Genomic DNA, 25,023 nt, shown 5'->3' with positions numbered 1-25,023 from the left:
CTTGAATCTCTGATCTAAGTGCTTCTATCTCTCGAGAGCAGAGATTACAGGTGTATGTATATAAGGCAAGTATTCCTAACAACTGTTTTACATCCCTAGCCCCTAAGGTTTAGATTTTTTTTTAAGCAAACCTCCAGTTATCCATAGCAAATTATCAAAAGAATACTGTAGGTCATGACTAGTCCTATCCCTTGGATTTAGACCTGGGTTATTTTCTTCTTAAGTCAAAGCTTTTCAAAAACAATTGTGTAAGGATGTAGAGAGGTGGCTTAGTGGTTCAGAGTACTTGTTGCTCTTGCAGAGGACCTGAGTTTGATTCCCAGCACCTGCATGGTAGCTCTCACACATCTGTAACTGCAGTTTCAAGGGATTTGACACCATTTTCTGACCTCTGTTGGCAGTAGACAGACAGACAGACAGACAGACAGACAGACAGACAGACAGACACACACCCTGAGATGAAGTCTCATGTATCCCAGACTATTTTCAAGCTTGCTAAGCTTTCCATATAGCCAAGGCTTACTCATTACCAAGCCTGACTCTATGATCTATCAACTCATAGCAGATGCTTGGATAAGAATGTCATACTAAATTAGAAGATGTGTTCAGATTTTAGAAACAGGAAATTTACTTCCTCATCTTTTAAGTAAGATAGACCTAGCATTATAAGTTATCAATCACTTATCTAGGGAAAGCCTCCTCTAATGTCTAGACCAAATAGAGAATACATTTTGAACTGGGGGAATCCTTGGTACCAAGAACTCTTTACTTTTATTTTGCATCAGCTCAGGGAGGAAAGGGTGACCAACTAAATAGAAGGATGAGGGTAAGAACCACATTTCCACAGCTAATTGGTTGTAAGGTCAGGACCAAAACCTAGGCACTTCCTTTCTGTAATTTCATGCTTTCCTACTGTATCCATCTTAGAATGACTTTAATTAAATTAAAAAAAAAATAGTTAGATTACAGGACAGAAATGATCATTCCTCTTTTATTCATTTTTCATCAAATATCAGCTGTGTTTTCTTTTTCATGCCAGACATGGAGAAGAAGAGGATGTGTTCTTGTATCTGTGGCAGCCCAGGACCAGAGCCCTGCTATGTTTGTGGCCAAGTGGCCACTTCAGCACCACCCTGTACAGTTAGCCTTGCTGATGACTTTAATCTGGTGTCTAGGAGAGACCCAGAACTCCTTGGCTGCTTCAAAGTAGCATCTCTCTTGTGCTTTCCCTGGGGCCTGAAGTCATGCCCTTTCAGGTGGCATGACCTGTGTCAAAAATGAGGCATTGCCAGTTTGTCCCATAGGCTCTTCGAGAGAAGAACTAGAATTGAGTAGGGTTCAGAGCCACACAGCGCCTCATGAAAATTGTTCTCTCTTTACAGGATACATGAGCTGGCATTACTATGTGACCATGCCAATGCCGGCCTCTACCTTTGCAATTGCAGTGGGGTGCTGGACAGAAATGAAGCCCAAGGCATCCCCATCGGATGATCTGATGACTGAGCACATTCTCCCCCTCCTACCATCGGAAGCGGACTTGAGGTTTGTGTTTGGTGACGTCTCTCTAAGGCTATGAGTCACTTGCTGAGAACCTGGGCCAGTTTGGACCTCATCAAAGCAGGGAAAGGCCTACTGGGAAAAAGAGGACTGGGAGGCAGGAATATGCGCTCATGAGGAAAGAGAAGAAGGCAGGTGGATGGAACTCTTCTGTGATGCCAGGAGAAGCATCTCTACATGTTTGCTTACATTAAACAGCTTCATACTGAACCTACCCTTTAGAAGTTGGATATGGCACTCAGGAACTGACACCATGTGGTTTCTTCTCTGACAGTCACACTTTCTGCCTACATTATGCTTTCTTGGCAGCATAAAACTTGTTTCTACTTTTTTCTCAGTAATATGTCAGGTTTAGAGTGTCTTTCCTAATGGCTCTACTTTATATAGTTCCAGATAGATGGTTAGCTTTTACTTGTATCCTCGAAAGGGAAGAGGGGAATTGTGGACAGAAGTGACACATACTGCTTTCATGTGGGAATATTTAACTGTAAGTGAGACTTTCTAGTATTCCCTTTCCTTGCTCTGGATCCACACGGTAGGCTTCATTTTGTAATTACAAATGGCCCCAATTTCTGAATGAGGAAGACAGGGGCCCTAAAGAGTAACTTTGACTTGGTATGAGCAAGAAATGTACCTTCTTGTGGTAGAGCACTGATGTGCTTTGCAAGGTTTGCGACTGTCGTGTGTCCTAGCTGATCCTGAACCCACACAGAAGCCACAGGCTATCTGCAAGCTGTGTCTGGGGGTCATTTAGATCTGAGAAAAGACCAGTAAGATGTGTTGGCTCTGTTACTTTTGGTTATAAATGAGGATAGAGGCTCAGACAATAATTGTTTTATTTTCCTACCTACTGAGGAACACTATCTATATTCATTTACACTAGGTCTAATCTCTAGAGAGGTGACTTAGAATCTTTCAAAGAGATGTTTAACACCTGAATATAAGAACTGAGCAATTTCAGAAGGCATCTTGGAGCCATCTTCTTACTTCTTACTTCTTACTTACATGACCCAGCTATTGATACTAACTAGAGAGTATCCTCAGAAAAACAGAAGTTGAGGGACTGGGAGATGGCTCAGTGTGAAGGTTCTTTCTGTCAAGCCTGAAAGCCTGAGTTCATTCCCCAGAACCCATATATTAGATGAAGAGCGCTAAGTCTCAAAAGTTATTCTCTGACCTCTGCATGAACCCTTTGTTGTCTCTCTCACACATACGTGTATACACACACACACACACACACACACGCATACACACACACACACACAAAATGTAATTTTTTAAAAAGAACACGAAGGCCCTTGAACCTGAGGATGCTATCCTATGGCAGCTTGACAAAGCCATGCTTTTTTGTTTGTTTGTTTGTTTGTTTGTTTGTTTGTTTGTTTGTTTTGGTACAATGAAGACTTTGTTTGTAGGCTCTTTTTTTGTTTTTAAAGATTTATTTATTTAATGTATATGAGTACACTGTCACTGTCTTCAGACACTCCAGAAGTAGGCATCGGATCCCATTACAGATTGTTGTGAGCCACCATGTGGTTGCTGGGATTTGAACTCAGGACCTCTGGAAGAGCAGTCAGTGCTCTTAATCACTGAGCCATCTCACCAGCCCTGTTTGTGGGCTCTTAGTGGTGAAGAAATTCACCTACAGTCTTAGGGCTCACCGATCATTAGGAGATTAAGACAAAGAGATTAGGTAGGGTTAGGCCCTCCTGCTCAGAATAATTGGAATCTCCTTTCATTTGTCTCTGCCATTGTGAACAGACGAGAGCATGGCCAGGTCAGACGGGGGAACTGGGGAAAAGGAAGCTGAGAAACTTCCTTTGTGTCCTAGGGAAGGTGAACCCTGTTCTTCTTCTGCCCTGTGTGCTAGGAACGAGTTGAAGAGCATACAGAAGGAAATGATGGCAAAGATTTGGTCACTGACAAATTGAACTGAGAGAGTACACAGGTGCCAGGTTTCCTAATACTTCCATGTCAGTTACCAAACAGGTCAACTGCTGCACTGGTTTACAGAGGCCAGACAGCACACTCCAGAAGGTCCTTCTTGATAAGTGAGTCCAAAAAGGCCAGCCAATCAGGGGAGCCAGGGAGCTCACATGTCCCACTCCAGGAAATGTGTCCTTTTGTGCAAGCATAAGGAGGGGTAGTGTTGTGGAATGCCCTCTTCATACTCCTTTACATGTCTGACAGTGAACACTTTCTTTTTGATTATCTACATGGTTGTCCATCAGAAATGTATAACTGATAAACAGTAGTTTAGAGTTCTCAATACTGCCATGTCATCCCATCTCATATGACTATCTCTAGAAGTCAAAGTGGTTCTGTTTATCCACCACATCCCTGGCTCCATCGGCTGAGCAACTCTGTTTTGCCATCACACCTATGTTGGTGTTTCTGGGCATGTTCACATCTGGTGATGCCTGCCTGGCCAGACTTTCTTCCCACCAATCTCGCTCATGTCAACCTCACGTTTACAGAAGCTTTACACACCACGACTTTCACTTGCCTGAGTGTTCATCTAGTTTCCAGAATTTAGCCAAAGGGTTGGTCACTGATGTGTGGTGTGTGTGTGTGTGTGCATGTGCGTGTGTGTGTGTGTGTTTGCCTTTTTGTGTTTTTGCCTTTTTGCGTTTTTTTCAAGACAGGGTTTCTCTGTGTAGCCCTGGCTGCCCTGGAACTCACTCTTTAGACCAGGCTGGCCTTGGACTCAGAAATCCGCCTCTTCTGCCTCCCAAGTGCTGGGATTAAAGGTGTGTACCACCACTGCCCAGCTTGGTCACTGAATTTTTTGATCACCATTCAGATGAGCTAAATTAGCAGGGGCAAAGAACTCCTCCAGTCCACTTGGAATGAACATTTTAGTAAACACACAGACTAAAGACATTAGATAAACAGTCTAATATGCATTAATTCTACTTAGTTTCAGCCACAGAAGAGTTTTGTGTTACATTAAGCCTCTCGGGCCTTCATTTGGGGTCATTCAGCTTATACTTGGCATGGAAGCTTGGCTATCCTGCAGTAGAACTTAATGAAACTGATTGAAAGCATTGGAAAACTGGCACTACGTTAAAGACATTGAGATGATTCGTTCTGCAGAAAGGAAGACTTGGGGTAGGGAAAGTCTGTCTTGAGAGTAGTAAAAACTGAGGAAAGCCACTATGAATAGAAGAAAAAGAATCTCCAGTTGCCACTGGGTCTGTGCTGTTGATTACATAATCCCTGGATTATGTAATCCCTTAGCTGCTGCTTGAATGGGGCCTTGAAGTGAATGGGTATAGTCCTCTTTTGCCTGTAGAAACCTTAGGAAGCATTTTAGTATGTGATTGACATCCACTGTGGCCTACTGGAGTACTGTGTACACACCTAATTCAAAATATTCTGTCATGCCACAGAGTTCTCTCCTATCCTTCCTAATCTGTCCTCCTCTCTTCAAGCAGCCATACTGGTAAGACTGTGGGTGTGATGAAGAGAAAGAGGCCCCAAATACTGAAGTCCTCGCCTTGGTCACAGCTGGTCACCACACTGGTCACAGCACAGCCACTGAAGCCAAGGTGTATTGGTCTTTACATAAGACCTCACAAGTGGCATCCCTCATACAGTTCTTTCACTATCAAGAGCTTCAGTGACATAATTTTCCCATAGCATGATTGCTTTTAAGTCCTGAGTTTTATGGAAAATGGGATTAAGTTATGCATCTAACAGTTATCATCCTCATTAGTTTGGTGAGTGTTCATATAGGCCTGGAAAGAAAATGATTCATCTTTTCCCTTGAACAAACAGGCTTGTTTGGTGTACCATTGCCGCCGTCACTCTGTTCCCTAACCTCTAGTTATCTTAGGTGTAAGAGCTAGTCTCCCTCCATGGGAAAAAGCAGTTTCAAGATAGCATGTCTCCCTGCACTGAGGCATCATGATGTTTAGATCTTAAGCTTATTCCCTAGCTGCATCCAGAGAGTTCTAGCTTTAGGTAACATGCTTTGAAGGCCCCCTCTTTTTTTCAGGTTTTTAAGACAAGGTTGTGACTTGTAACCCAAGCTGACTCAGAACATACATAGTCCAGGCTGGTGTCAAGTCCTCAGTACTCCTGCCTTAGCCGCCCAAGTGCTGGAGTTCTAGGCATACTGGTCCATGCTGTTGTCACACTTGGCTTCTAAAAGCCTTTGGGTGAGAGTTTTGAGGCATGGTCTCATGGAGCCCAAACTTACCTTGAACTCCTGATTCTTCTGTCTGTACCTTTCAAATGCTGGGGTTACAGGTGTATGGGCATATGCCATGGACACATGGTCAACTGCAGCTTGTAAAAACTTTTCAGTAGAGAGTATGTGACCTTAAATTACCATAGTACATTGTTTTTCTGTGTAAAAACCCCATAGAGGCTCAGTAGTTGGCCATCTTTGCTCCTTGTCTTTAGGTGGATGTTGTAGCCTTTTTAGTTGAATGTTTACAAGCAGACACTTTTGACTTCTTTCTCATAAGGTGATGTTAGGAGTCCAGGACTTTGGCTTGAGTCCAGTCTTAGTAACTCTATTCTTGCAGTCACTTTATTCTGGCAGTTTTATGGGTCTCCATTTTTTTACCCACCCCCCAACCATATGCAGGCCTCACTGGGGCTGGTAATTCTTGAAGCATGATGGTGGAAGGTGAAGCTTGTGTACATAGCTGTGTGGATTTCCTGATCACAGGCCTTTGGTGTCTGGAAGATACTTCATAAACCTCAAGAAGAATTATTGTTACAACCTGCCCAAATTGAGGCAGGCAAGCACTTAGAGATTCTTCAGTATCTGTGGTGAATCACAGTAGCACCCACAGCTAGAATTATAATCTGCAATTTAAGGTTACAGGGTTTTTCCATTGTGTCTGAATAGAGGGCATGTTAACAGATGAAAAAATAGAATTCTCTTTGATGTTGGTTTCTTTAGCTATATAAGTTCTCTTGAGGCCTGTGAGTCAGGCCCTAGGAATTTTCTTTCAATTCCTCCTTTGCCTTTCTGGGAGTAACATGTCAATGGGGCTAGCTGGGTTCTGCTCTGCTTCACTCGAAGGTTGATTTCATTACATTTATACTGAAAGTGCATTAGAAAGGGACCAGAGACATAGCTCAGTTGGTAGAGTACTTACCTAACATGCAGGAAGCCCTAGGTTCAACTCCTAGCACTATGTAAACCAGGCATATGCCAGTAATCCCAGCACACAGGAGGTAGAGACAAGATGATCAGGAGTTCAAGGCCATTCTCATCTACATGGTGAGTTTAAGGCCAGCCTGTGATGCATGACCCTGTCTCCAAAGCCCAAAAGGGTATTGAAAAGAGTGCTCTTTTCAGAAGTGCCAGCCTCTGGCAAGTATTGTGAAAAATGCCTAGATTACTTTTTGATAAGCTATGTTTTTTTTTTTTTTGAACACTATACCTATAACTGTCATTGGTTCATTGTCCTACCTCACCCCAGGTCACCTATTCTAGGATTTTCCAGAATGGAATCTTTAATTTGCCTATAGACAGGTACATAGCAGCTCATAGCTGTAATCCCAGTACTTGAGAGATAGATACAGAAGAATCAGAAGTTGAAGGGTAGCCTCAGCTATATCCTGAGTTCAGAGCTACCTGGGCTCCATGAGATCTCAATGAAAAGTCAATAAATAAAACGGCTATTGCATCTCTCCCTCTCTAAAAACTGTCAGTCACTTCAACAGTTTCTCTATGATGATATTTGAGATCACATTACTGAAGGTAGAATTTACTTTAATTTGTGTGGAAGGTTGCTTTATTGTTTCAAATCTTGTCCACCCATGACCCCCATAATTCTAAGATCTATAAGATCTTTGCTTTCATTAGCTTAGATTGAAATCACTCAGTCACTTCAGGCACCTCAATAAATATTTGACCTATAATTTTCACTGCTGTCCAAAAGCAAACAAGTCAATACTTGAACTGCCTTTTCTAATAAACCTATTTGAACCACTGTCTTCTTTTGTGTTGCCCAGGTATGATAACACCTGCAGTCATATGGAATACCCTTGCAGGTTCCAGAGTGCGTCTGCTGCCTCCCAGGACATCATTCCTTATCGAGTGTTTGCCCCAGTGTGCCTTGAGGGTGCCTGCCAAGAGGCCCTGCTGTGGCTGATCCCTTCTTGCCTCTCAGCTGCACACTCTGTCCTGGGAACACACCCTTTCTCCCGGCTCGACATACTCATTGTCCCCACCAACTTTCCAAGTCTGGGAATGGCCAGGTATGCTGCTCACCATGGCATGTGGAACATGCCTCAAATGTCTAAGAACTAATAGAGGAATATTTTTCTCAAACTCTGTCAGGAGTTTCGTTTGCTTTGGGTAGAAGGGGTTCATTGTTCCCTCCTGGATATCTTACTGCTAGCTTCAGGGAATAGTTTTCATGATTGCTCAGTTGTTGTTAGCTTGGGTGATGAGAACTTACTGCTAATGAGTCCAAGGTCATACGTCAGGCTCTAAGCACAGTAACAAAACCTGGTCCCAGGGCCACAGCTGTTCACCTAATCCTGACCAGCTGCCTCATCCATTCTCACCATTGGTCACAAGGCTACAACTTGAGAGCCCCATGTCAGAGCATGAATCTATCCACAGTGCTGGAAAAACAGCTAAAAGCAGATGGTTTACTGTGGGGGAAGGATATAACGACTTGTTCCTATCTTTAATACAGTAAATGAATTATTTTTACTGTGCCTCCATCTGATTCTGAGAAAAAGTAGAAACTTGCTAGCTAACCCTTTGCTCTGTTAATTACAGCCCCACTGTCTGTTCACACAGTGATGGGAGAGCAGCTCTGTCCCACAGAGAAAAGATGGTGCGTGAACCTTGACTATGCTTCTGTTTGCAAATCCTAATCACTAACAGGGCTGTGCTTGACTAGGGTGGGAAAGCAAGCTCATCAGACATGTGGCTTTGAGTTTTTCCCTATTAGTCAAGGAAATTCTTGCTGCCAATTAATTTCCATGCTTTTGAACAGCTGTCATTTGTAGTGTTCCCCCACACCCCCAAAAAATCCCTGCACACATTCTTGGTAAAACCCTTGAGTAGAAAAGAACTGTCCAGAACATTTGCTTTTGATCTTTACTACACACACACACACACACACACACACACACACACACACACACAAAAATACTATACACACACATATACACCCCACAACACATTTTTAAAGGCTTGCTGTAATCCTTGAAGAGGTCTCACAAAATTGTTTAGACTGATTTTTATCCTGTATTTATAAAGATAATGGGAATGTAAAAACTAGGATAATTATATATATGTGGTTGCATGCATCATATAATTGCCTTGATGTCTATATATAGTTTGTCTTAACAAGGAGACTTCTTTGGTTCCTTTGAAGAACTTATTGGTGAAGAAAGGGTTGTTCATTAAATGCATCTCGTTTGTATACAGTTTTGAGGGGTTATATTTGTTTGGGAGGTTTTAGCACTTTATGAGCATTGTTTTTCAGGACATATTTGCTAACAACTATATGTTCTAGCCTGAGGGAACCAAAAGCAAAGTATTTTTCATGCATAGAACTTCTTGATAGCTCCTTCTTGAGACACAGTCTGCCAGAAGTAGAATGTGCTAACCTGCAGACTATTCTGTAAGCTTCCCTTCCAAGTCTGCATGCCCAAGCAGGCAGATGGTAAAATTTTTGTTTTTTTGAGATATTTAACATGATTTAATTCTTCTTAGTGCTATATTTTTTAAATAATATACCTAAGTACCTGAAGGCCAAATGGTGCTGTGTACTAAATGTCAAAACTGGGGTGTTAGCAACAACTTAGCCACCATGAGAGTGCTATTAGGCTTCAGAACTAGAGAACTGTACAGAATTCTCAAATAGATCCTCCATCCCCACCCTACCTTTCCCTATTAGTCAGGAAGTAGTCTGCTCTAGTTAAGTCATCTCCTGTATTTTGCGACTGTTCTTTGCAGTTGAACTGTGGAAGGGTGATTATGGTGTTGTGTACTCCTAGTTGGGGTGCAGATTTGGGGTGGACTTTTGTTTTATCAAACTCTGATTTAAATTGATTCTACTTGCTGGACTTGACCCTATAGATCCCTACCCTCTGAGCCACATATATAGCTGAGCACCTCAATGACTCAACCAGCTCCTGGAGCCTTACCTCTTTATCCGTGCTCAAGGCTCTGCTGGAGCAAAGATGGTAGGCATAGAGGTCAACTCTGTGCCCCAAACAGGGATAGGGAGACTCTCAATCTGAGATACCATCATGAGAAACCAAAATTCACCATGTCCTGATCATTATAGTGTGCTGGAGAATCAAAGGACTTCTTGGTAAATTAACTGGCTCTTTCCTGAGTCCCTCCCTGTTTTATAAACATGTAGCAGGATCATAAATTCCATAGCTCTGGGCTTCTTTAGCAATTACGTTTTAATTATAATGAGTACCGTTTTAGTATTCCACTTTGGCAAATGGCATTCAGCATCTCCATGTGAACAAAAACAGGAAAATCATTAGATGTGTGAAATGATTTTTAAAAATGTTTGGACAATACACTATGTTTTAATCATTATTTATCATAGCTTGAATAAGAATCCTTAAAACTCTCTTTTTTGGTTCTGTTTTTGAGCCAAATAGGTGACTCCAGTGAACTGAGGAAAACACATTTTTACAACTTGCAAGCTACATACTCTTGTCCCAGCCCTTTCCTTACTCACTGTTCCAAAGGAAAGGTGCTTTCACTCTTGTCTGATTACCAGCTTGCATTTGGTCTTCCATGGCCCGCTCCATCTCATCTTTTACTCATTTGAGATATGTGGACTTTCTGGGTTTGTTTCACTTCATTTCTGCCTCTGTGAACATGGCATCTGCATGTTTTGGAGTAATAGGATGCAGTCATAAAGTTATGAATACATTTTAAATAAGTTTCTCAAGTACAGAAAGCTCTCCTGCTGTTGAGATAATATTCTACCGTTTTCATTATGACCTCATGCATTCTCGTGTCTCAAGTTGAGATGGAACAGCCAACCCACCTTCCTTTTTCTGAGAAATGAATGCAAAGGATGCTCTTGGTCACACTCCATACCTTGCTATAGTGTCAGTAATGTCAGTGAAATGATGGCCTGGAACTAGATTTATGAATATTGCTTACAATGAACATGTGAGTCGTACCTCTCTACATGATTATTTTGCTATTTGTCTCTCATCAGATCACAATTATGTCCTGGTCTTACCTATTTTTATCTTTAATAGTTCAGTTATATGTCACAAAGCAGAATTAGACTGGCAAGACTACCTTGTTGATATCGAGGTACCGCACCCCCCACTCCATAATTGAATTTTAAGAATCCTGCAAATTATCTCAGTGCTTTGTTTCTTGCCATCAAAAGTCATGTGGCTCTGCATTTCAACTTCTCTGTTCACAATTTAGTCTTGCCTCTGTCCAGTTGGTAGTGTGGCTGGCTAAAGTAGCCAGCAGACACTGATCTCCTTTCGGTTTTTTTTGTTTGTTTTTTGTTTTGGTTTTTTTCAAGACAGGGTTTCTCTGTGTAGCCCTGGCTGTCCTGGAACTCACTTTGTAGACCAGTCTGGTCTTTAATTCAGAAATCTGCCTGCCTCTGCCTCCTGAGTGCTAGGATTAAAGGTGTGCGCCACCACACCCGGCTCTCTGACCTCCTTTCTACTGGCTCCACAGCAGGTTGTGTGTAGCTGTCGGCTCAGTCTCTGTGTTTCCATCAAGCATGTTGTCTGCATGCAGCACTTAAACTTTGGAACCTGCAAGGGCAAGTGCGGTTGATGAGATAGATCTTCATTCCAGTCTGGGAGAAATAGAGAATACACAGAAGTGAAAATGTGTGCTCTGCAGAAAGTAAAACCAAGGGCACTGGAGGGTAGGGAGGGTGGCTTTGTTAGGGTGGGCTCAGGTCAGCCACGTGAGAATAAGCACAGACACTGAGATATGGGACAACCACAGAGAGGAGCTTTGTCCTGGGGTCATGGGTGTTGTACTGTCTCGTGACCTGCTAACTAGAGCCCCAGGGCTCAGCAACTGCTGTTCTTAAGCAGAACCTCCACTGCTGGAACTAGCACAGCACCTGACTCCTAGACTGGACTCTACCCCGTGCCAAGGGAGAAAGGTGACCCCAAGCCACATTGTCTCTACCTGCTGTCTGTTGCGTGATTCCTTGCTCACATGGTAGGGCTCAGGGAGGGGAGCTCAATGTAAATGTTTGCTTGTCTACATTTTTAAGGATTTTTTTTTTCTTACTGAACAAAAATAATGTTGACAAAGAGTTTAGAGAAATAATTACTCAAATATTCTCAATGCTTTTGGTGGAGAAATATTGTAAAGCCCCTTATTAACACAACTTGTTTGGGTTGTGCAATGGAAGATGTCTGTGTCTTATCCCAGCTCCTGACTCTGCATGGAGTTTCCTAAGTACCTCAAGTACAAACAGTCGCCCTGCACACACTTGCCCAGGAGCGACTGGAGCCAGGTTGCCCCACCCCTCTCCCTGGAGTTAGACAGGGTGTTGTCTTGTTTGTTCTTATCTCCCAGCCAATTCGTAATAGAATAAGCAAAGCACAACAGGCCGCTACAAAGGGCCTGTTGTTTTCAGCCTCTGACTGCGCTCCTTTCTGCCAGAGAGGAAGCAGTCATAAGTTTCTGTCATTATCTTAAGTGGTAAGGTTTCACAGGCCTTGGAAGTCTTTCTTCAATTGTTTTTTTTTTTTTTTTTTTTTTTTTTTGCTAACTTACACTTTAATTCCCAAAGGCCCCTCCTTTAAATGCCAAGGGTTGTGCCCACAGTGGTTCTTCCCTGAGGAACAGGCCCCGAGACAAGTTAGCGCGTGTTCACTCCCCTGTCTGCCCACCCTTAACTCTTTGGCTTTCTCTCACAAGCTCCATACTTGGGGTTTGCATATATGTTTTGTTTTGAGCTTCCATGGTTTCTCAGATTTTAAGTACAATCTCAAATGTTTTTTATGAGTTGTTTCTTTAAAAACCCAAACATTTGAATGAGCACTCCTGTCCCTTGTGCCTTTTTGCACAGGTGGGTGAGGTGACAAGCAGCTCACACCTTCCTTTTCTGTCCCTAGAAAAGTTTGGTTTTTGCAAGCTTGCTGGGACTGTTCGCTGAGCAGTGGCCCTCTGAGGGTGGAGGGTGGCAGGTGGTGTGCCCCCTTGGTGCTTTCTTGACACTTTCTTCACTTGATTGCTGATTTATCTAACTTGGCTTCTCTTCTTAGTGAGGGGTCTTCTCCTAACTTGTTCTGCTCGTCATTTCTCTTTCCTAAAGCAGTAACTGTTATCCATAAAGTGTTAGGTTTGTAGGGCTTGGAAAGCCCTGGGTACAGTGGTTTTGCTGATCATAGACATGGTGACCTTGGCTTTACCACTCACAAGCCCTCTCTGCAAGAGATCTTTATATTAAAATTGTAAGTGTAAAATTAGTACAAAAGCAAAATGTTTACTGATGAGTGGTAAAGAAATATATCTTAGCATTTTCAGTACATCATTTATTAAAGACTACCATGCACATTAATGCAACAGATATGGCTGTGTATCTTTACATGAACAGTTAAATCCTAGCTGAATAATTGACACTGCAGGATATGGTTGCACCTTCAGTATTTTTCAAAATTGATTGATATTTTGACTTTAAAATCCTCAACATTCAGAAGGCTGTTTCAAACAAATATGGTAGGAGTATTTTACAGCCAGCTAAAAAAAAAATCATTAGAAATTATGCACTAATTCTAATGGTCCGATTCATTTTATGATTTTTTTAAAAATGAAACTCAAATCAGCAACTTAAGCATTCCTAAAGCCAAACATGCTAACATGAAATAATCAATCCAGAGATACACTGATCTCACACTTGCATGCTGAGGCATGATAATAGGAAAATATAAGTCCTTGCTTCCTGTGATTAAATCTTTGTTTCCATGAAAGCAGAAAACCTTGTGTGCACAGTGAAAACCCGGTGGTGGTAACATTCAGCAGCTGCAAGTTTGTGACAAGTGTTTGGAGCTGCAAGGAGAAGTGCAAAGTGAACATATGATGCAATGCCAGTAACTGCTGCCAGAAACACATTCAACTCAGCATGTGTTGGGTTTGAACTATACTGGTTATAGGCTCAGCAACATTTCACTGGGGCCAAACTTTTGTGCCCCTGCCCCCCAACTCAGTTACAGTGTTCAGGTATCCACCCACAGTTTAAGAAACAGTGGTCTTGACAGTAATCAGTTTGTATTAAGTTGTGCAGGGACTGAGAGTTTGGAGCTCCGACATTGGAGAGACTTGTCTAACTCTCTTGGGTTGAAGGCATTGCTCTGAGGGAAGGTGATGTGGATGATGGCTCAGAGTGGGCCAGCTTTGCGGTGAGTGTGCAGAACCAGCTTCTCGTTGAGGGGTGGTCAAAGTGAAAGCATGGCTTCTGTTTGTCTAGAATCTTCTTGTTATGGAGCAGCTGTGCCGCTTGTCAGACCCACAAGTAGCATTTTATCATCATCGGACTGTGACCTCTCACCCTCTGGATGATTGCACTTAAGTGTTTCCTTTTCTTTGAACTGTTCACACACACGTAGACTGACAGAGAACTGCTGAAGCCATCCTTCAAGAGAACTTGCCAGGCCTTTGAAAGGCCTGCAGCAATCATCCTCTACCTGTGTTTGTAATCATCTCTCTCTTTTGATGTCATCATAAGCAGCTAATCTCTTCCAGTCCTCCACCCTGCCTGATGTGGCTAGTTACCACCAACTTATGATTCTCCTCTTGGAGGGAAAGCCACTCCCACCTCACTAATGAGCCCCTATTGCTGTGCTCACTGGATAGGGAATCATGGAAGGCAAGGGATAAGAGCCTACATTTGAATGTTGACCGTTTCAGGGTCTCATTTCTGAAACTATTACAGAGAAAAGTGCTGGGTTCTAGACAACGTTATAAACATGTTAGTTACTTATTGGGGAGAATACTAGCTCTAGAAATAGTCTTTAAACATAATTCATGAAGGACTCTACTGAGAGGGACCTATGTATGGAGTATATAGCCTTGTGCCCTTAACTCATTCTACAGTGCAATTGATCACATTGAGTGAAAGGCCAAAGATAAAAGGAAATTATTTTCAAAACTGTATTCCTTTGGTGGCTGAAGATATAGCTGTTTACAGAGTGCTTCTCTAGCATGCCTGTAGCCCTAGGTTCAATCTTCAGCATAAAATGGGATGTGAGGTCACATACCCATATCCTCAGTTTCTGGAAGCAAGAGGATCAGAAATTCAGGATCACCCGTTGGCTTAGATTTTTCAAAGACCTACTTTGATGGTTCTTAAACACTTTAACCTCCCCTCTAGCCTACTACCCACCAGAGGTAGTAGGGAAAAAAAGGATATTATGATATGAGGGGAGTGTTCTGGTTTAGAAATTGTTCTTTGGAGCAAATCACATCTGCTTTGTGAAGAAATCAGCAGTTCAGTCCACAGGAGTCGGCAGTGGCAGCTTGATTCACTCAAAAAAACACTTCATGGATATACCAGCAGTCCAGTTCAGTAGTGTTGGGATAGCAGCAGTAGTGGCATGACCCAGCTAGGCCTTAGCAGAATCAGCAGGAGAGATTAAGACCAGTGGGGACACCAGGAGACATTCTCTACTGTGCCTCTTTCAACAAAGCAAAGATCAGTAAATATGAGAGACCAAGAAGTGTTGTAAAGCTAGCTATACAAGCAAGCCAAGCCAAGCCCATTTCACCATGTGTCTGGCCTCAGCATGTGAGTCTGTCTTAGCAAAACTCCATGTGAGTCTATATCAGATAACATCACTCTGCCAATTCCATGGCAAGAAGCCACCAGCACACCACTAGAAGTTTTAGTTTTGGTGTGTTTCTCCTTATGGAGTCTCAACAAAGATGACGAATAAACAAAGGTAAGATACCGATACCATCCAGTGTCATCCACTGTCTATTTGGGTTCTTCTTAACATCATTTGTCCTTTCACAAGTTTGCTTTATTGAAATGTTCCTTCACAAGTCTACCTTAGCAAAACATCCTTTCACCTGTGTCCACTTCAGGAAAACACTCCTTCACGTTTCTACCCCAGCAAAATACCATCTGATACAACTGACTGTCCAAAGAGACTAGAAGTTTCTACTTCAGGCATCTCTGGTTACATAAAGACAGGCTAGCCTAGGCCCCACAAGACCCTAATCTTGAAATAAAGAAATACTATTTTCATAAAAACCTGAATGTTGTGTGGGATGTGAGGGTTCAATGTTAAAATGAATCACAATTTAACTCCAAAGTGGAGCTCAAAGTAGGACACCTTCTGCTTCTTGGTGTATACCCATGTTCACTTACTATCTCTTGATGTCTGTCTCTCTGTCTCCATGGTTTCACTGTTTATCTCTGGCTGATCAGGAACTCTATGTAGACCAGGCTGAACTCAAACTCACAAAGGTCCACCTGGTAACTTATTTCTCTGCTGCTGGTAAAATGAGCCAATGTAAAACAGATGTTAGATTAGATTAGATTAGATTAGATTAGATTAGATTAGATTAGAGGCAAGTTTATTGGGACACTCTAATCATCTGTGACTACTTTCTGCTGACATTGGGGTGCAGTTTTTGGAGTATGGGCAAAAAGCTGAAATGTCAGCCAAGTCCGGGAAGAACTGGTTGTTTCACTGCTGTTCAGGTAGTGAGACCATCTTGGGGTAGGAGTGTGTAGGCCCAACTGAAGCCGTTTGTGAGGCTGGGCCACAGCACCTGTCAGTAACTGTGTTGAAGCTTTCCTGGATGCAAGTTCTGAGAGAACACCTGGATGTTAGGGGCAGAAGATAGGATTTTAGGGAGAAAACTTTTTGGGGTATATTTGATAGTTTGTATATGCTTAGCCCAGGGAATGGCACTATTAGGAGATTTGGCCTTGTTGGAGTAGGTGTGTCACTGTGGACTTTAAGACCCTCATCCTAGCTTCCTAGGAGCCAAGCTTCCTTCTTCTGCCTGCCTTTGGATGAAGATATAGAACTCTTAGCTCCTCCTGTACCATGCCTGCCTGAATGCTGCCATGCTCCTACCTTGATGATAATGGACTGAACCTCTGAACCTGTAAACCAGACCCAATTAAATGTTGTCCTTGTAAGAGTTGCCTTGGTCATGGTGTCTGTTCACAGCAGTAAAACCTAAGACAGTGTACATTTGAAATTTTTAGGCCTATGGTCTTGGGAGTTGGAAAAGGGATGGGGGGTCCCAGGAAAAGGGAAATAGATCCCACCCTCAGGAATAGGCAGGTGGGGGGGGGGCAGGTTGTTAAATGGCAGTACTTATCTTGAGTCCATTTGAGTAGATTCCCTGAAATATACAAGAATGTTTTTAAGTTTACAAAAAGATAAATCCTTTATAACTTGTATTTACCTACCTCAGAACATCTTCCTAGACCTTTAAACACTTTCTTAGAAGCTTCCACATCCACAAACCTTACATAAACTTCCCCTATCTAGTTATTTACCATGAGACACAGGTGGTTGATCATTGGGTTCAAACTCCTCAAAGACCTAAGAAGGATATATCTAAACGCCCTATGTGTCAATTAAAATGACAGATTTACCCATTACCCAGTCACCCCACTAGGTTCCCATGATGTCTATGACTTCACTGGGGACACAAGTTCCAGAACAGGATCAATATTCATCTGCCAGGCCCAACAAATCTGAGAGGCCTTCCTGTGAAGGAGGAACTTGGGAGACTGACCTTGCTTTGATGTAAGCAGCATGAGGCATGCCCAGTGTCCCTGTTTGTCCACAGTTCAGGCCGGGCCTCAGCAGCAGGCAAGGCATTAGGGCAGTCTTTCTCAGTGGTTATCATACCACAATCAGGGTGGAGTCCTTTCTTGTTGTGTCTGTATCTTCTTGGAGAACTTGAGGTATCACTGCTAGGATTTGGGAGTCTCTGTCATTTTAAGCATCCTAAGTTTAAGATTCTAAGTGCCATATTTAGCAGGTCTCTGACAGGTCTGAGGCAGTAACTACTAAGCATATCTGGGTCAAACAATCTACGTCTGTTTTTAGTCACCTGTTCTAAGTGTACATCTAGCAAACAAAGCAGGAGGCTCAAATAAAGCTTTAATAATTAACTGCATCAGTTCTCAACATGACTTTCAATATAATTATGAACATATTAAAGGATATGATCACTTATAAGGTTCAAAGCTATCAACTTGAATTTTTTATTTATTGTAGCTTTTATGAGACTAGAACCAAAACTTCTATGTCAATTTAAAAGTCTGTTTTGAAGATGTTATGTGTTGTTGCCCTTAAGAAAAATGGTGGTGAAATCATAATTTGACCCTCTTATCCCAAAGTCGAGATGGTGACCAGTCATGTGCCAAGTACCCAGTGTGTATACTTTTGTCCTGTTGGTGCAGCGGGAGATTTAAAATGAGCAGGCTGGTCATTCACCATCACCAATGCAATCAACAATGTTGGTGCTGATGCAGCTACTGATGCCACAGCTGCCACAGGAGCCACACATGGACAGGTGAGAGGTGAGGGAGAACAGGGCTAGGTTGTACCTGGAGCCCTATGCTAAGAGTGGTTTGGGGAGTGGGGAAAAACCCAGCTTCCAAAAAACTAGGCATAGGGAGTTCAGGCCAATTTGAATAAATTTTTGTTTTAGATCGCTTAGCACTCATCTTCTCAGTGTTTGCAGGAGATCCCAACAATATTGGACTGGTGTCCCAGTTCATAGTCTGAGATAAACGAACATTTATGCTAGGGTGGTGACCTCAGATAAGAGATCTCTATATCAAATCTTCCCCAAAACAAAGACTAGATCATTGTTTAGAATGAGGATGTAAGGGCCCTTGATTTGTTGAAGAATGACTCATAGTATGTAAAAGCAAAACGTGTTTTATTCTGCAGAAGTTCAGCATGCTGGGGTCTCCCATTCCAAGATGGAGATGCCCAAGTGAGCTTGCAGGCCCAATTTAAAGCACATCAAGGGAATTCTGGGGAGGGGTAGGTGACCTCAATCGTTGGCTCTATCTTTAGGGACATTCCAGAATCATTGCTGGGTAGGTCTAGAAACTGTTGCTGAGGAAGTCTGGAAACTGCTGCTGACCCACTGGCCAGGTAGTGGACAGCTTCTGAGGCCTGGACTTGCCTGGACTTGCCCAATTCTTGGAAACAAGAGATTTAGGCCTAGTTTCCTGAACTGCCAATTTGAAGCCTGTTATGGAGTCAGCCTGTCTCAGGGCTTACTCTGTTGTGGCTGCAAGTTATCAAAGAGAGGCGAGAGGGTCCTGGACCCAGATAGGTAGTAGCTGGTGATGGGTACTCACAGTCCAAAGAAATGATGTATACAGGGAAGAAGGAGAGAGGGATGGAAGTGGTGGTCCCCATGTGGTCAGGAAAGTCTGGGGTCATCTGGCTGGGTGGCTCAACTTTTCCTGGTTTCAGCAACATCTGGAAGGTTATTTCTTTGCTGAAAGCAGGTTTATTAGGAAGCTGCACTCATGTGGGTGAGTTCACTGACACCAAGGATGGAGGCCAGGAAAGTTGCAAGGGGGAAGGGGAAGGGGAGTAGGAGAGGGAGAGAAAGCAAAAGGGTAAACAGAGAGAGAAGAGGGGGAAAAAAAAGAGAGGGAGACCAAAATGTCTGGATTATATAGGGAAAAGCCTCTGTGGGAAGGGCAGCCCAGCCCCTAGATTGCAAAATTCAAGGTTTAAGGCAGGATTGTTAGGTTGGGCCTGAACCTAGAGGCTAGGTCTGCTTTGGTATGTAAAATACCCACCTCAGTCCCTTGACCCAGGTTGAAATAAAAAACCACCTACCTCTGCCTCTGTGCTGGAATTAAAGGTGTGTGTCCATATGTCTGGCCCCTACCTGTACTCATTATAGAAGTAACTTCTTGGTCTAGACAGGAAGACTGAACACAAAATCTGTAGTCACTGAAGAGCCTAGGTCTGCACTTGACCTTTCCCAGTTAGCTTGCTAAGAATTACTCCTCCCCTTTTCACATGGTGAAATGGGAATTCTGAGACTCCATTCTAAAAGAGTTGGACTTTCTGGCTAAAAATAAAGCTGCTCTTGTAGTCTTGGCAACAAGGCCTTTGTCCCTGGAAGCTGCCTTCTTGAACTGCAGTTGGTAATTTTAATCATTGAGTCCTCTGTGAGGGCATCCAAGAGTTAAAGGACAGTGTTTTCCTTTAGGAGCAAGTCTGTTGTAGTTCTGCACTTTTTTGTACTTAACCAGTTAGGGATGTCCTACCCAAGCTGATATTTGGGACAGAATGGACAAACAATGGCCAGAACACCAACCTATCAGTGAACAAGTATGGTGGATGCTAGACAAGTTATGTATGCCTGGAGGACACATGCGCTTAAGTCTGAAGCTTTTGAAGCTTCAAGGAGACTAGTTTTGTGGAATGTAAGTAATTCTGGGGGGGGGGGGGGGGGAGCCTTTGCAAGGTAATCAGTTTAGGAAATACATGGATTCCACAGAGTTAAAAGGGAGTTCCTTGGGCTGGTGAGATGGCTCAGTGGGTAAGAGCACCCGACTGCTCTTCCGAAGGTCCAGAGTTCAAATCCCAGCAACCACATGGTGGCTCACAACCACCTGAAATGAGATCTGACGCCCTCTTCTGGTGTGTCTGAAGACAGCTACAGTGTACTTACAAATAATAAATAAATAAATCTTAAAAAAAAAAAAAAAAGGGAGTTCCTTACTAGAAATCTTTTAGGAAAGCCTTGAATATTCTTGTCATCTGATTTAATATCCTGATGCATCTGCCTGTCACAGACTCCTTCTCCCCAGCTGAACAGTGTCACCCCACTATGGTGCTCAGTCGTACACATTTATTTCATGGGACCACTGCAGACTAAAACCCACCTCAACACACTTTTTGAGAGATGATTCTATTCACAAATATCTAGGACTCCAATGTGCAGCCAGCGGTGGAATCCTTTTTTCTGTCTTTGGTGACTGAGGACTTGGATATATTGGGATACTTCACAGTATCAAGGAAGCTATTTAGGCTCTGACAGTTCGGTCCACTGAGCCACTGCATGTTGCAATACTGGGGAAATCGGACTCCTGGGGTTTTTAGTCCTATTAATCAACAAATTTAAGAATGGAATCAAGTGGAAGTTCAAGGACAATTTTAATAAGAGTTTAAAAGGAAAACCCTCAGAGCCGGCAAGCAGTGTGCCTCTGCAGCTGTGGAGATGGGTGGGGGAGGGAAGGCCGGCCACATGACAGGGAGGGACTCTTTGGAGGGAAGCTTCAGAGATGGGTCATGGAACTCAAAGTACAGGGAATGCATGCTTAGGTTCTGAAACAGAGATATAGACAAAGGAAGAATTTTAATCCAAACTTAGAAAGGTAGACAGACCCAGTCAAACCTCATGGCTGCTTGGCTTGTGGGGCAAGGGGCATCCTGGGAAGGAAAAGTATCTTATTCAAGGAAAAGTTTTCTGCCTATCTCTTCAGCATGGCTTAAGGTGAGCCTGGCTTGCTAGGGTGGTCCCTTGGCCAGGTGATTGACCACACCAACAGGAATACTACGTCTCTACCTCTGTCAGAGGCGCTTGACCAGAAGGAGAACACCACCCTAACTAACCTTTAGTGCAACTTTAACATTTGGAAGCTTCACACTTTAAATTTCCTGCTCTGTGTATCCATACTTACTTAGATAAAGTTGTACACATTTAATGTGGCATTTGTGTGTGTGTGTGTGTGTTAAGTATATTACAAAGCACACACACAAAAAGATGCATTTGAAGAATGAGGAAAATAATCATAAAAATCCTGAGGGTTTCTGCCTTTACCCAACACAGTGCTTTGTGCCCTGGAATTTCTACCTCTGCCTGGACCACTGTAGAGACCTGGAAAGGATTTGGAATGCACACTGGCTTCCTAGGCTGTAGTTCTGAACTACAGAATGGGGAATCTAAGAGGGCATGGGGGCGATTTCTGCCAGGTAAGAACAACCCAGGAAGTTTTTCTAGGTTCTTCCCCACAGCCTCATGGCCCATCATCTTCTCTTATTTGGAAATTTCAGACTGAACAAAGTGTATGGGCATGCTGGTGGAGAGAAACTCCCTCAAGATGGTCCTGATTTGTCTATTGCTCAGGAGGCCTTGCTTTAAGGACCTGCACCCAGGTGCAGCTGAACGCTCTAGGGTTTGATTTAGAATAGCCTGCACTGGGTCTTAGAGCTCTAGCATTTTTTTTTTATTATATCTTTAAAAATATTTTGAACAGGGCTAAGGTAGGGTAATTCAATTTTGTTCAGCAACTTAACAGTTCCTTTTGAAGAAGAGCAAGTTAGATAAGCAAGCTGGGATTTTCCTGTACTCATCAAAAGCTTGGCATCAGTGGGCATCTGAATGTTAGACCCGTAAGGAAGAGCTACAGAAAGGATTTTTAAATTTTTTAAAAAATTTTTATTATATGTAAGTACACTGTAGCTGTCTTCAGACCCTCCAGAAGAGAGCATCAGATTTTGTTACGGATGGTTGTAAGCCACCATGTGGTTGCTGGGATTTGAACTCAGGACCTTAGGAAGAGCAGCCGGCGCTCTTAACCGCTAAGCCATCTCACCAGCACCCATTTTTTAAAAATATTTATTTATTTATTTATTTATTATATGTAAGCAGAAAGAATTTCTTACCCCTAATTAATTGCAAAACAAATAGATCCTAAGAACAGGATTTTCACCTCTTCCCCTTGTACCTTTGTGCTAATCAGCCTTTTCAAACAGATTGCCATCAGTGGGTTCCATGAGATGACCTTCCCCCTTTAACCAGCAATTTATGGCTTGGGACCCCTCCATTGGCTCCTGCAGAGTTGTGACTAAGTCGTCCCCTCTAGCCATCCCTGGGTCTCAGCCTTCTGGTGTCTCCTTTGCACAGTCATAAGTCGCATGTACCTATGTTTGAACAGTTGTCAGGCTTGTCTTCAGTTCAGACTGCTCTGGTTAAAACAAACAAACAGAGAACCCTTGAAGGGGGCAGGGACTAGATGAAGACATTAACGTTGTGCCTGCAGGTGGTAGTGTTTTGACCTTGACAGACAGTTTGAAATGATCTGTCAAGCACCTTTGTGTACTTTGGGGCACACCCATGTGGAAGATATTAAGACCCTAAGTTTTATATACCACAGCAGGCAGCCATGAGGCCCGTGGGTTTGTTTTCACTGGTGAAGGGTTAGTACATGCATGGCAGGACTCTCCTGAGAGTTGCCCTGCTACAAGTGTTGTTTTCATTTAATTTGGGTTTCTCCTTGACATTCCTTTCCCTGTGCCCTTCATTTTGGGGCCATGAGAGGCAGCCTTTTTTGGTTGAATGAGGCTTGCTCCGGCGACCCAGTAGAAAATTCTACAAGGGATGGAACACCGAGCCACGTTCCCAGAGACAGGTGCCTGACACCACTGAGCCCCCAACTCCATAATTCTGTGACTATAAGTCACATAGACAACATCCCAAGCTCCTAGCTAGACTCCACCCCCACAGTTACCTGACTATAGCCAGGTATGCTCCTCCCCATAGTTACCTGGCAACAGCAAGACAGCCCGGCCCAGTATAAGATGGGCTGCTTGGCCCCTCCTCTTTAAGCTCTCACCTTTCTTATTCTCTAGCCCTCCTTCTCTCTATCCCTTCAGCTCTCTCTCTCTCTCTCTCCACATGGCCATGACCAGCCTCTCTTCCTTCTTTCTACCTTCTCTCTTTCCCTCTGCCTTTCTACAATAAAGCTGTAAAACCACAGACTGTCTCTGCTCATCAAAGCCGCTGAGCTTAGCCGGGCGTGGTGGCGCACGCCTTTAATCCCAGCACTCGGGAGGCAGAGGCAGGTGGATTTCTGAGTTTGAGGCCAGCCTGGTCTACAAAGTGAGTTCCAGGACAGCCAGGGCTATACAGAGAAACCCTGTCTCGAAAAAACCAACAACAAAAAAAAAAAAAACCAAAAAGCCACTGAGCTTGAATGATGGGATAGGCTTTCCCCTAAGGAGCCTTGTCTAACCTCCCACCTGAAGGCCTCACCCATGTGGGAACGACCCAGCCCCCCGCATCCCCTGCCCTCTCCTTCTCTCACCCCCCCCCCCCCCACACACACACACAGGGTCTCCATTCTGTTCTCAGCTCTTCAACTCTATCCAGCGGTGTCTGGGATGTCTGAGACTGAGAACCTGGTACCTAAGACTGCCCCTTGTCCACCACCCACCGAGCTTGGGTCCAGTGACTTTCCACAGCCAGACATCCACCGGGGCTGCGTGGAAAGCATGTGGTGTGGCAGTCTTCCGTGTCTGCCTGCACAGAGCACCAGAACTCTGTCGGGGCTCGGGTTTCTCCCACTCTCTTTATTCTCCCGGTGCCCACTACCCAACACTTAATGTCTATCAGCCCCCTACCCCATCCTGCTCCTTCTCCCTCTTGCTTCAAGAAACTTCTTCCTGTTTTTGGTGCCTTTTTGCAAAGCTTCAGACATTCAAAGCCAAGGGTCCTACACTTAGCAGAATCCTAGGCACCTCACAAAATTAGACCTAAACACTTTTTTTGTTGTTTTTTATTTAATTTGTTTACTTATTTTTTCAATTTTTTATTAGATACTTTCTTCATTAACATTTCAAATGCTATCCCAAAAGTCCCCTATACACTCTCCCCGCCCTGCTCCCCTACCCACCCACTCCCATTTCTTGGCCCTGGCATTCCCCTGTACTGGGGCATATAAAGTTTGCAAGACCAAGGGGCTCTCTTCCCAATGATGGCTGACTAGGCCATCTTCTGCTACATATGCAGCTAGAGACACGAGTTCTGGGGGTACTGGTTAGTTCATATTGTTGTTCCACCTATAGGGTTGCAGACCCCTTCAGCTCTTTGGGTACTTTCTCTAGCTCCTCCATTGGGGGCCCTGTGTTCCATCAAATAGATGACTATGAGCATCCATTTCTGTATTTGCCAGGCACTGGCCTAGCCTCACAAGACACAGCTATATCAGGGTCCTTTCAGCAAAATCATGCTGGCATATGCCATAGTGTCTGCGTTTGGTGGCTGATTATGGGATGGATCCCCAGGTGGGGCAGTCTCTGGATGGTCCATCCTTTCGTCTCAGCTCCAAACTTTGTCTCTGTAACTCCTTTCATGGGTATTTTGTTCCCTATTCTAAGGAGGAATGAAGTATCCACACTTTGATCTTCCTTCTTCTTGATTTTCTTGTGTTTTGCACATTGTATCTTGGGTATTTTAAGTTTCTGGGCTAATAGCCACTTATCAGTGGGTGCATATCATGTGAGTTCTTTTGTGATTGGTTTACCTCACTCAGGATGATATCCTCCAAATACATCCATTTGCCTAAGAATTTCATAAATTCATTGTTTTTAATAGCTGAGTAGTACTCCATTGTGTAAATGTACCACATTTTCTGTATCCGTTCCTCTGTTGAGGGACATCTGGGTTATTTCTGCTTCTGGCTATTATAAATAAGGCTGCTATGAACATAG

General features: G+C 43.4%; 1 protein-coding gene across 11 annotated transcripts in view; it reads left to right on the top strand.

Annotated features, from left to right (window-relative positions):
- Positions 1–25,023, top strand: part of Aopep (aminopeptidase O (putative)) — a 322,738-nt gene that overhangs the window by 96,493 nt on the left and 201,222 nt on the right. For 10 of the 11 annotated variants that reach the window (XR_015045417.1, XR_015045416.1, XR_003834639.1 and 7 more), the window contains exons 4-5: positions 1,383–1,542; positions 7,537–7,782. Coding sequence is in view for 7 of the 11 variants with exons in the window: in XM_029468263.2 (XP_029324123.1) it covers positions 1,383–1,542; positions 7,537–7,782 (406 nt within the window). In the remaining 4 variants the exon portion in view is untranslated. The remainder of the gene's footprint in view (positions 1–1,382; positions 1,543–7,536; positions 7,783–25,023) is intronic. The other variant, XM_029468269.1, reaches the window with a different exon arrangement.

Source organism: Mus caroli, unplaced genomic scaffold, assembly GCF_978045245.1.
Source record: "Mus caroli unplaced genomic scaffold, Mus_caroli_1 scaffold_15, whole genome shotgun sequence".
Lineage (NCBI taxonomy): Eukaryota > Metazoa > Chordata > Mammalia > Rodentia > Muridae > Mus > Mus caroli.
This window is presented reverse-complemented; position numbering and strand designations above follow the sequence as displayed.